At 33.9% G+C, this 12,889-nt stretch overlaps 1 protein-coding gene across 1 annotated transcript; it reads left to right on the top strand.

The window, feature by feature from the left end:
- Window positions 1-1,974: 1,974 nt before the first annotated feature.
- On the top strand, window positions 1,975-7,930 carry LOC100801086 (plastid division protein CDP1, chloroplastic). The gene is made up of 12 exons (XM_003533243.5): window positions 1,975-2,597; window positions 3,324-3,437; window positions 3,566-3,703; window positions 3,808-3,912; window positions 4,008-4,130; window positions 4,811-5,179; window positions 5,329-5,424; window positions 5,534-5,650; window positions 6,036-6,101; window positions 6,184-6,963; window positions 7,259-7,449; window positions 7,608-7,930. Exons 1-12 carry the CDS (start codon window positions 2,343-2,345, stop codon window positions 7,690-7,692), a joined length of 2,439 nt encoding a protein of 812 aa, XP_003533291.1. The 5' UTR covers window positions 1,975-2,342; the 3' UTR covers window positions 7,693-7,930.
- The last annotated feature ends 4,959 nt before the right edge of the window (window positions 7,931-12,889 follow it).

Here is a 12,889-nt window from a genome sequence, read left to right on the forward strand (position 1 = left end):
AAAAATCGACCACCAACCAACATTGCAAACCCACTGCAATGGTGACAAAATCAGAAACACAAAAAAATCTTGAAATCAGAATAAAATAAAAAAATATCGAAACCCACCACAAACCAATGTGCGAGATGCACACCTCAGTGTTGGATGTCGGCAACGACACGACGTTTGTTACGAACAACAAGGACAAAGGAAAGGGAACAACCTACCTTCAAGGACTAGGAACCTCTAGAAGTTCGGAAAGGGAAGTAAATTGTTATGTATTTTTTCATATATTATGCCTTCTTACATCATTCATATATATAAGCAACAAGTAGAATGCTAGGATAACAAAATTATAACATAAAGCAAAATGGAAAAGATAATGGCAGACAAGATCAAGACGACATTTCTAGCTAGTGTCAACTCGGGCAATTCTGTTAGACAAAGTCCCTAAGGTATCTTGGTGGAGTGCGCTTGCATCGCGTGGCTGGTGGTGCAATGTCTCATCCCTATCAGAGTTCTTGGAGGAACTGGTAGTAGTGGCCGCAGGGGGCAGCCGAGACGGCAAGGGAAACCAAGTGGGGCTTCGCATTCAGGGAGAGGTTGGTGGAGGGGGAGCCCAGGGAACTCCAGGTTCATGCCCACCAAGATGTGGTCGGAGGGGGCCAGGCCCTAAACAATGACGGAGAACTTAGAAATGGGGGCAGACCAGGGGCTGGGCGGAGGTAACCATAACACACTTCGTTACCCATGCCATTCCCAACCGTGAGAAAGGGAGAAGAGAGTCAACAAAGAAAGAGATTGTCCAAAGGGGCATATTGGAAAAAGAAAGGAAAATAAAATTTAAGCATACACGTGTAATTTCACTCAGGCCAACGGGTATATGTGACAGCACAACGTGTTTGATTAACGGCCACGTAAGCAATTAATAGATTCCAATTAACAACAAAGACCTTGGGCAATACTTTTCAAATATTAAGAACCCGATTTGAAAGAAAAATTTAGGGATTAAATGCAAAAGTCGGGTACATGTCAGGGGCCAAAAACATATTTAAGCCAAAAAAATTATTCAATTTGAAGAAAAAAGAAACACGAATAATGATATATTTTATATTGTTTAGTTGCAAAGAAAGAAGAAAGAAAAGAGAAACAAAAATTAATTTGAAGAGACATTTTTTTTTTAAAAAAAAATCCTCTCATTTTACTCTTTCTATTCAAATTTTAAATATTATTTCCTGTCACATTTTCTTTTCTTAGATCAATGGAAGAGTGACACCCTTTATTTGATAAAGATAAAAAAAACTAAAAAGTAATAAAATAAATAATAAAATAAGTGAGTTCTTACGATTTATATTATACTTTAATTTAAAACTTTCATCTTAATTTTTTATATATTTTATTTCATTTTATCAAACACTTATTGACACTTAATAATATTATTATCGTCTCAAAAACTATATTGAAAAGATATATATTGGGATGGTTATTTTAAAAATATATATTATGGAGATTTAAAGTGAAGAATAATATATATATATATATATATATATATATATATATATATATATATATATTATAGAGATCCTTTCAGGAAAAAGAAAGACTATTACATTTATAAAAAATGTTAATAATATTGTTTTTAACATATTTTTCCATTAAAATTCTTTAAATTACATGAATTGCACTACTAATTTCATACATAATTTTGTGGTTCTTAATAAATCTCAACTAATTAAAAAAACAACATATTAAAATATATTTTAAAAAAATATAATATTGGCATTACTTTTACATGCATAATTCTTATATAGAATATGAAAAATGTATATATTTTTAAAAATAATACTGTAATTGTTAATTTGTAAAAAAATCAAAGAAAATAAATGAATTAATTTTTTTAAAGTGAGAAAATGAATTAATTATTAATAATATAATAATCCATCTGTATAATTAGTGATGGGAGGAGACATTATCATTAACAGAGTTGAATCAGTGGCTTATCTGAGTTAACATCGTACATCACAAATTTCCATCCAAGACATTAGACATTAACAAGTTAAATCAAAGAAGAGGTGAAATAAATGCTATGTCCTAAATTTCCCAGAAAATGTTCCTAACTTCACAGATCAAAATCCCCTCTCCTCTCTAACTTTCTGTTACACTTCACTCTCTTCTTTTTTTCCCTGCAACGTTTTCCATCACTTCCTCCTCACGTTTTCCGTTCCCAAACCACCAATTACACCTCGCACCACCTTCTCCCACGCACAATGTGTCTCCTCCAATTCCAATTCACGGAAAACGCACGTCGCCGAAGCTGATTTTCGCCGCTTAGGGTTTCGGGTTGGGGGAATGAGCGAGAGCTCATGGCGTTTACATACGCGGCTCCGATCGCTCCTTCTCTCTACGGCATTGCTCGCATCGGTTACTGCGACCAGAAGGTTTCGCTCGCTGGTTCTCCCGGCGAGGTGAATACGTCGTTGTTTTGCGTTTCGTCACACGCGGGAAAGAGTGATGTGCTGTTCGAGAGGAGGAAGCTGAAGTCGGCTGATACTCGCATTGCCGAAAACACGCAGATGAAATCGAGCGTTGAAATTGAAATTCCGGTTTCTTGCTACCAGGTGATAGAACTTGCTGCGTTTGTCGTTTTGTGCGTGTGTGCGTGCGCTTATTTTTTTTATTTTTTATTTTTATTTTTAGGTTGACTGAAATAGGTAAGGTCAAGGAAGAGTCATGAAATGCCTTTCAATTTAGAAATTGTTGTTATTATATTTTAAATAATCATTTATTCTTTTTAACGATACAGGAAAATCATGACATTTTGTAATTATTTATGAAAGTGAAAAATACGAATAAAAAACGTTTTCTGAAACTAAAAATGTCTTCAAGTTGTCAGTGGTGGATGATGATCGGTAAATAGTGGGGAATTTTCTTTGGATGGAATGGTTGTTTCACTGTTTTTTATTATTATTATTACAAATTATAGTATGCCAACGTGATTATTGATACAGGAACCTTACAGAAACTACTGTTGAGTAAAGAAAAAGAAACAGGAATATCCTAATTCAAGTATTGGTTTGATGCTTTAATCCCATTGTAATTTTAGACTTGTATGCTGAACAATGCTTATCTGCAATTATGGTATATTAAGAAGTGACTGAGTAACTGCATTTTTGTTTTCCATGTGGTGAAGGAGTAGGTGGTTGGTATTCAGCTGCCATGATGAGTTTTTACATTTTTGTTAAATATTCAGTTTTGTTTCTTGTGTCAGATAATCCTTGCCAATTTTCATATTAGTCTTAAGATTAATACTTGACCAATGACTACTCAGTTATGTCATTTTGCAGCTCATTGGTGTTCCTGATCGAGCTGAGAAAGATGAAATAGTTAAGGCCGTTATGGGTTTGAAAAATGCAGAAATTGATGAAGGTTACACAATTGATGTTGTTACAGCTCGTCAGGTATGAACCAGTTATACTTTGTGACTAGTTGATTATAAAGTTTTCTTAAATTTGGCTTTTGAGGTGCAAGCAGATAAAGTAAGTGGAGTTGTTGTTGGTTGCTGCTCTTATCTAATATTGCTTTACAGGATCTTCTGATGGATGTTAGGGATAAGCTTCTTTTTGAGCCAGAATATGCTGGTAACCTGAGGGAAAAAATCCCCCCTAAATCTTCCCTTCAAATTCGTTGGTCTTGGTTGCCAGGTGCTCTTTGCCTTCTTCAAGAGGTACACTTGGCGTTTTTTTATTCCTTGATATTTTTCTCTTGTACAAATTTTTCTATCTTTTGCTGAAATATTTTGACTATTGCTTTTCTATTCCTTTTGTTCAGGTTGGAGAATCAAAGCTTGTGCTGGAGATTGGACAGACAAGTCTTCAGCATCAAAATGCCAAGCCATATACTGATGACTTGATTCTTTCTATGGCACTAGCTGAGGTAAGAAATGTGAACAATTAGGTTGGAAAATTACTCCCTGAATTTATAGCAGTCTTGTTATTTACCCTTTTCTTACCATTGGTGCTTTCTTGAAGTGTGCAGTTGCGAAGATTGGCTTCGAGAAGAAAAAAGTATCTCAAGGTTTCGAAGCTCTTGCTCGTGCCCAGTGTCTTCTAAGAAGTAAACCGTCCCTAGCAAAAATGACACTGCTATCTCAGGTAAGAAATTTTTTATAGTGTATATTCACTAAAGATCTTTAAGTCTAGCTGGTTTGCTAAATATATTTTATGAGTGAAAGATCGGTTTATAACCCCTACCTCTCCATTCAACAGAAAAGGTAGAAGGTCATTAAAGTCAACAAATGAAAAATTGTTACACTCCTAATTTTTGTTTCTGGAAATGAGTTCTTCTGTGCACATATTTGATGAAAATGGTTATTTTCATTTCAACATTAGGTTGTTATTGCTTACAATAATTCAAGAAGCTTTGATATTCAGGCCAACTTTTTAAATAGCTAACCTAGGCCTAATCAGGCAATACAGTAATTATTCAGTATCGTTGCATACTTATTTATTTTTAGCAACTTTATTACTCTCAAGTATCAATTCTATTTCAATGCCATTCTTCCTCATTTATGTTGCCCCTGTTTCATACTCTTTTTTACTGAGCAATTTATTGTTCTGTAATAATGGTGGCTTAATTGATTTTGGATAAAAAAAAGTCATGTGTTTTTGGCTGATTCCTAAGAGAGATTTAAAAAATAAAAAGAGTGATTATCTTCTTAAAAATAATTGAAACCGAACATGAAACATCAACTTGTTTCCTGTTTGAATTATCACATTATGTCTGTATATTAGGCATGGAACACAACCCTGAGGATGCTTGTCATGGTTTCTAGATTGAAGAATCTCTTGAAGAGCTTGCACCTGCTTGCACCTTGGAACTACTGAGTATGCCACATGCTCCTGAAAATGTTGATCGAAGACGAGGTGCAATTTTGGCTTTGCGGGAATTGCTCAGGCAGGGTCTTGATGTTGAAACTTCATGCCAAGTACAGGACTGGCCTTCCTTTCTAAGCCAAGCATTTGACAGTTTGCTGGCAAAAGAGATAGTTGATCTTCTTCCTTGGGATAACTTAGCTGTGATGCGAAAGAATAAGAAGACTATTGAATCACAGAATCTAAGGGCAGTAATTGATTCTAATTGTTTTTATCGAGTTTTTAAAGCTCATATGGCAATTGGGTTTTCCAGCAAGCAAAAAGAGTTGGTAATACACTTCTCTGAATCTTGTAGGCATATTTTAATAATCTTGCCATAGTCCATATTTCATTAATACTGTTTTCTTGGCATACATTCTCAAACAGTGGCCTTCTGAACTTCATCTTGATACTAGTTGTTTGTATAAATTTTATGCAGATTAACAAAGCAAAAGGCATATGTGAATGTTTGATAGCTTCAGAAGGTATTGATTTGAAGTTTGAGGAAGCTTTTTGCTTATTCCTACTTGGACAGGTACATTTTGAATTTTGGTTTCCAGCAGCTATAATTTTTTCTCTCCCTTTCCAATTCTCCCTGGAGTATCTGCAGAATAATTCAGCATTACTTTTGTCTTAAATTCTAGGGCACGGAGGCTGAGGTGGTTGAAAAGCTTAAGCAACTTGAGCTAAACTCGAATCCCAAACATAATTCAGTCTTGGGGAAGGCAATAATAGATGCTTCTACTGTAAACCCGTCATTGGTATTTCTCTTGTTATAATGTTCATTCTTACTTTTGTTGCTGTTTGGGACATGTGTTTGACATGTTAAGTATGTGCAATTAACTACGACTTGGATTTCAGAGATTAGTGTATTTTGGAATAATTTTTGCCGAGCCTCAAATTCAAATGCCATACACATATATTCATTTTTTTAAAATTTCTATTGTTTTCTTTCAGATAAAGATTTTCCTTTTGACAGAAAATACTTGTGTTTCTGGCTTCAGAAAAATATCTATTTTTTTGCTATATTTTTACACGAGATAATCGCTGATCTTGAATGCTTCAAGAATTATGTTATATCTTTCATCTTAAGTTTTCGTGAAAAAATCTTTAGTTTTGATTTCTTATATCAGACCACTTGTGCAGGAAATGTGGCTGAAGGATTCTGTGCTTGCATTATATCCAGATACTAAAGATTGTTCTCCAGCTCTGGTGAGATCAGTTATAGTAGGCAATAACTAATTTGTTATTTTTTATTTTGAAAAAAATTGCTTATGGGTGCCCATTTCTGTAGGCCAATTTCTTTAATGCTCAGCAGAAATTTTCTGGAAGCAAGAATTCTAAAGGAGCTCAACAAATGTTGCCCACTATATGTCATAGACCTTTATCTTCATCTGGTTCCTTAGAACGTAGAGAAGTTGAGGAATCTCGCTCATACATGAGCTCTTCTCCTAGTCTAGGGTTTGCTGTCAAGCAGCTGACTCCTACTGATTTGAGGAGTTCATTGCTATCTGGAAGAAATGAAACTGGAAGCAATACTATTGAGTCACCTGTTCAGGTGAAAAGGAACCTTGGTAGTCATCGCAATTCAGGAATTTGGCATGGTTACTTCCCTCAAGGACACATATTCAAAAGAATAACATACTTAACCGTATTGGGTTGTATTGCATTTGCTAGCATTAAGTTGTCAGGAATTGGTCTAAGCAAGACTCTTACTGCTTCTCATTGGGCTTCTACTAAAGCCAATGATAACATTGCTTGGACTGCAGATTCAGCTGATTACCCTGTGGGCCCAGCTTATATTAGGCAAAGTACCATGACCAACAAACTGAAGAGGATCCTGTCAATGTTTAAGATACAGCGGTTGCACCAGTCAGGTGCTGGAAATCATAGTGATTTACACACTACTCTTACCTCATCATCCTCCCCTATTAATGTTTCCAGAAGGCCAATGCCTGTGGAAGAAGCAGAAACCATTGTCAGGCAATGGCAAACAATCAAAGCTGAAGCTTTGGGGCCTTGCCATGAAGTTAATTGCCTAGCTCAAGTTCTTGACGAATCTATGCTTGCTCAGGTAGTGCTTGCTGTGGCTTATTTTAACCTTTTTTATGTAATCAAATGTCATTCAACTTGGTATTGTTCAATAATTCAGCTCGGCATTCAATGAAACACCATTGTAAAATCAGCAAGTTAACCTCTACTCAAATTTTCTTGTTTGCTTTTGACAAGTGACATGTCTAATGAGCTTATGCTGTGAAGTACTCCAAATTTCTTAGTTTATTATGAATATAATGATAGAATGAAATGATAACGAACACAAAGTCATGCAACTAATTAAAAGAATTAATCAGTGCTGTTATCCTTTACAGTGGAAAGGTTTGGCCAATGCCGCCAAAGAAAGATCTTGTTACTGGAGATTTCTTTTGCTCAAGTTATCCATTATTCGAGCTGACATTCTATCAGATGGAAATGGAGATGATATGGCAGAAATTGAAGCTCTCTTAGAGGAAGCATCTGAACTCGTTGACGGTTCACAGCAAAAGAACCCAAACTATTATCTGTAAGATGTACTTGCTTGTACAACTGGATAGTAGTCAAAGACACTGGCTATCCATTTCTGATGTTTCTTTTCCTTCCTAACAACAATCAAGCGCTGCATCCTGGTTTCTTTGCTTATATTGTGTTTATTAACATTTATTTTTTCGTTGATGATTGCAGCACTTACAAAGTTAAGTATGTTATGAAGAGGCAAGACGACGGATCATGGAAGTTCTGTGAAAATGATATAATAGAATCACCATGACATGAACTTATTACTATGCCACGCCAGGATAACTGATGTTGCAGCTAACTTCATTCCTTCCCTAACTACTGTTGTTTTCTGGAGCCGTAAAATCCAAATACGATCTCCATTTAGGCAGATGATGACACCTTAATAATATCAGTTTACACAATATAAGATCCCACAGCCTCTCTTCTTTCTGGTATTGACATGTAAGGAACTACTGATTGATTGGAATTAATTGGAATTTATCAGAAAATAATGAAATTTCTGATTCATTTTTCTGCCAACAGAAGTAATGTGTAAAGATTTCTTTCTTTCATTTTTGAAGTCAAGAATTTATCTTTCTTGTATGTCAATTGTATTGTTTGCTGTTCGAGTTTTTCCATTGGTCTTTAATTTGATGGGGACGGAAATAAAGAATGTAGTGCAAGGACGAGAAATTGGGTTCCCCCCTTCTTTTTCTTGCAACTTGCAAGATATATCAGACGGAGCAATATCTCTTGAACAATGCACAGTTGTAAATTTAAAAGCAGTTGTTATAACTAACTTTATAGAAAGATAAAATTAAAGGTAAAAATTAGAAAAATAATAATAATTTTGCTTGCTTTTTACGTATATCGATGCAAAGCAAGTTCTTTAGAAAACAAGAATGGGTTGATTAATTTTAATTAAAAAGGTACCAAATTAAGAACTCAAATATGTACAAAAAATTAAGAAATCAAATGATTTTTTAATATTATTATTCTAAATCTTATTTTTAAAACTGACAATAAAAATTTATAGAACATGTAAATAATAGAGATAAACAAAACCTTTCACATGTTATGGGAAGGAAAACAATAGTAATAAATAGATAGAAGTGGTTAAATAAAATAACTCGTCGAAAGGACCTTTCTTCCTCAATGCACGTTAAAAGTTTGTTTTATATTTTTTACCGATTTTTTTTAAATAGTTTAGTCATGTTTTCTTTGTATCCTTAGTCTCCACTCTTGCTTGCTTTCAGAATCTACATATAGTTAAATTGTTGTCAAAGTACCAAGTACCAAATTGAAAGACATTCTCTACTTCTTTAACCTATGTAGACACTTATAAGAGATTTTACCATACATGAAGAATTAAAACTTGTGACTAACCTATGCTCACTTTATGCAGCTGCCATCCAGCGTAACAGGATCACATGTCGGCAAATTTCCTGCATGGGGTTACTTTTAGAAACATTTTCCCGAAATGGGTCTGTTTCTAAAGTAATCCCTGCATGGTGCTCTTTTTTACGTAGAGACCATGCAAATCGCAAGGAGGAATGGCGATTTCGTCGTCGACGCGACAGCTTGCACCGGTGTCGCCATCTTCAATGGCGTGTTGCACCAAGCTTGGACTCGCCAGTTTGACTGGCGAGTTGAGGGTAGGGGTTTGCAGTTCTCAGGCTACGTGCAGCAGCTTTGCAGGAGGAGGGACAGCTTTTTGGTGGAAAACGCCAGTGCTACTGGCGATTTGTGCTGCAGGTAGGAGTAGCCAGTAGCACTGGCGATTTGAGCATGAAGTAGCCATTCCCAATGGCGATTTCAGCTCCTTTATAAACCAAAGTTCCGCCCATTTGATGTGCGTTTCTTGAAATCATCTGAGAGTTGATATTTTATGTGCCTTTTCTAAAAAATAGTGAGTTTCAAATTGTTTATCCTATTTTGTGTTGAATCCTAAAAACATTGTTGAAGGCAGGTTCAAGGTACAGCTTTAAGGTATAAAAGTTCAAATGTGTATAGTTATTTTTAAATTATATTAAGTTGGTGTTGGTGTAAAAAAAATTGTATTGAATATGAAGTTTATAGTTATTTTATAATTATATTAAGTTGGTGTTTATGTTTTATTAGTGTCTTAAAAATTTATGAGTGTTCTTTGAAATGTGTTTATGTTGGTGTTTTTTTAAGATGAAGTTATAATATTTTTTAAATTAAATTAGATTAAGTTCATTTGTTGGTGTGTTAAAAATTTATATGCGTTGAAGTTGAAAGTGTTATTTATTTTAATATATTTGTAGTAATAGTTTTGTAATTACCTATTTTTATTATTGTGAAGATTAACTATTTATATGCCCGCCTAATTGAGATATTGTACAAATGATTGATGTTATTGATATTTAGACACTTACAAATTACAGACACCATAATAATACGTTTAAATTTTTGTTATATTTTTTTCCGTCAAATCATTTAACGAAATACACCATAAAAATTTATTTGACGATGCTTTGTTGTTTCTCGTAGCATATTTATTTGAATATATTTGTAGTAATTTTGTAATTACCGTATTTCATTTTGAAGTTATTATTGTTAAGATTAATTATTTATATTATTAATTTCGTTCATGAATTTTTTTATTTTGTCTTTAAAATTTATTAGTTTGAAATTATTCATTTTTTTTAAGTGTGTCCCATGAAATTTATTTCAAGTTAATTAAATTATTTTAAAAGACAAATTGAATGTGAAATTCCAATAAAAGGACCTTTTGTGATTATATTTTATTAGTTTGAAATTATTCATTTTTTTAAGTGTGTCCCATGAAATTTATTTCAAGTTAATTAAATTATTTTAAAAGACAAATTGAATGTGAAATTCCAATAAAGGGACCTTTTGTGATTAAATTTTATTAGTTTGAAATTATTCATTTTTTTTAAGTGTGTCCCATGAAATTTATTTCAAGTTAATTAAATTATTTTAAAAGACAAATTGAATGTGAAATTCCAATAAAAGGACCTTTTGTGATTAGATTTTATTAGTTTGAAATTATTCATTTTTTTAAGTGTGTCCCATGAAATTTATTTCAAGTTAATTAAATTATTTTAAAAGACAAATTGAATGTGAAATTCCAATAAAGGGACCTTTTGTGATTAGATTTTATTAGTTTGAAATTATTCATTTTTTTTAAGTGTGTCCCATGAAATTTATTTCAAGTTAATTAAATTATTTTAAAAGACAAATTGAATGTGAAATTCCAATAAAGGGACCTTTTGTGATTAGATTTTATTAGTTTGAAATTATTCATTTGATTTAAGTGTGTCTCATTTTATAATTTATTTGACGTGTTAAAATATTGTTTTTGTAGGTACACGATGAATTCGATTATAACAGTGTTGTATTTCAATGGAAGGGTATATGAAGATAATGATGGTGTAATATTTGAAGGCAGTAAAAAAGCGATTCAGATTAAACGTGGAATTAGTTTCAATGCTTTGAAGAAAAAAATTGGAGATAAGGTAAAGTTACAAAATAATGAAATTATTTCTGCTATCAGCTGTAGATTTTTAGTGTCAGGAAAATATATTGCCTTGTAAATTTGTGATGACGAAGACGTTGAGACGATGCTGGAAAGTTTTAAACAACAACAAGAAATGTCAGTTCTAGAATTGTACATAGAAAAGGATGTGGCTGGTGGTTCAATGTTTCATTCAGCAAATTCCCTTACATCATGTGGAAATTATGTATCTAACGATGACACACAACCGCCAACAAATATGAGCAATTTAAATCTTGACGAAGATGATGATGATGATGATGATTATCTTGTGTCTAACTCATACGTTGAAGAGTCTTTAGACGAAGATGACAGCGTTGACGGTATCTCTGATACAGACGATGAAGTCACCGACATTCCTCAACCAGTAAGAATTGTTCACCCAGCAGAAGGTATAATTTGCTCAATTAAAAAATTAGACAATACATTTATTATTTGATGTCAATTGAATTTAATGCTAAATAAGCATTATTTGAATTTTTTTTTGAACTGTTAGGTGCACAACGAATTGAAAATCCATTTTGGAATGATGCTTTACATTATAACAATATCAACTGGAGTTATCCTGATGAGGAGGACATTTGCGGTTTGGAGATGCCATCGACCTTTAATGTTGGCCAAGAATTATATGTTGGCATGGAATTTGATAGTAAAGATGCGGTCAAAAATGCACTCAAACAATATGTGATGAAGGTGCATCAAAGTTTCAAAGTTGTTGAAAGCAAATCGAACAAGTATGTGGTTTGTTGCTTGAATAAAAATGCAGAGTCTCCTTGCCCTTTCTATATGAGGGCAATTTTATCCAAAAAAACAGATACGTGGAAAGTCACACAATGGGGTGGACCACATACATGTCTCAATATGACCATGACACAAGATCACGAAAAACTTGATTCAGATTTAATTGCCACTTGTGTAGTAGGTATGTATTTTATGTTCATATTATGTTAATTTTTTGTTAATTGTCATTTAAATTTTGTTATGTTATTGACAGGCATGGTCAGAGAAGATCCATCAATAAAAATTTCTTTGATTCAAGAGAGGATTAATAGTGAATTTGCATACAAGGTGTCGTACAAAAAAGCGTGGTTGGCGAAACAGAAAGCCATTGCAATTGAATATGGCGATTGGGATGAGTCATATGCGAAACTTTCGTCGTGGCTAACACACATGCAAAATCATTCTCCTGGATCATATTTTCAAGTACTACATGACAATTTTATCGTTGGGAATACGGTTAGTCGCGAACACCGTCAGTTTCATAGAGTTTTTTGGACTTTTGGCCAATGTAAAGAGGCTTTCAAGTACTGTAAGCCAATCATACAAGTTGACGGCACACATTTGTATGGCAAATACCGTGGGACCCTCTTAATGGCCACATCACAAGATGGAAATGGTGGTGTCCTTCCTCTAGCATTCGCGGTGGTTGAAGGTGAGACGTTGACAGCGTGGTCATGGTTTTTGGCACACTTGCGTGAACACGTCACAGATAAAAATGGTATTTGTCTGATATCTGATCGACACGCGAGTATAAAGTCCGCTGTCGCTAACGAAGCACTTGGTTGGCAACCTCCCCACGGTTATCATGTCTACTGCGTGCGACACATAGCAAACAACTTCAATCGAAAATTCAATAATGCAAAACAAAAAGAAATGTTGAAGAAATTGGGTAAGATTTCATATTTGATGGTCCCATTTATTTACCTTTCATATATACTTATCCACGTTATTCATAACTAATTTTATGCAGCCTACACTACTTGCAAGCACATATTTGATCAAAATTTAGAAAAATTTCGTGAACTGAGTCCAGCCGTAGCAACATGGATTGATCGCATTTCAAAGGAAAAATGGACGATGGCTTATGATAGAGAAGGACGTCGATATGGCCACATGACAACCAACCTCTCAGAATGTATCAACAAGG

Source organism: Glycine max, chromosome 9 (genome assembly GCF_000004515.6).
Source record: "Glycine max cultivar Williams 82 chromosome 9, Glycine_max_v4.0, whole genome shotgun sequence".
NCBI classification, from domain to species: Eukaryota; Viridiplantae; Streptophyta; class Magnoliopsida; order Fabales; family Fabaceae; genus Glycine; species Glycine max.

Bases quoted from the DNA above. Each gene is read 5' to 3' on its own strand.
- LOC100801086 (XM_003533243.5), top strand. From the start codon at position 2,343: ATGGCGTTTACATACGCGGCTCCGATCGCTCCTTCTCTCTACGGCATT. The intron at 2,598-3,323 runs GTGATAGAACTT...GTCATTTTGCAG, and splicing joins TTCCGGTTTCTTGCTACCAG to CTCATTGGTGTTCCTGATCG. The intron at 5,425-5,533 runs GTACATTTTGAA...CTTAAATTCTAG, and splicing joins GCTTATTCCTACTTGGACAG to GGCACGGAGGCTGAGGTGGT.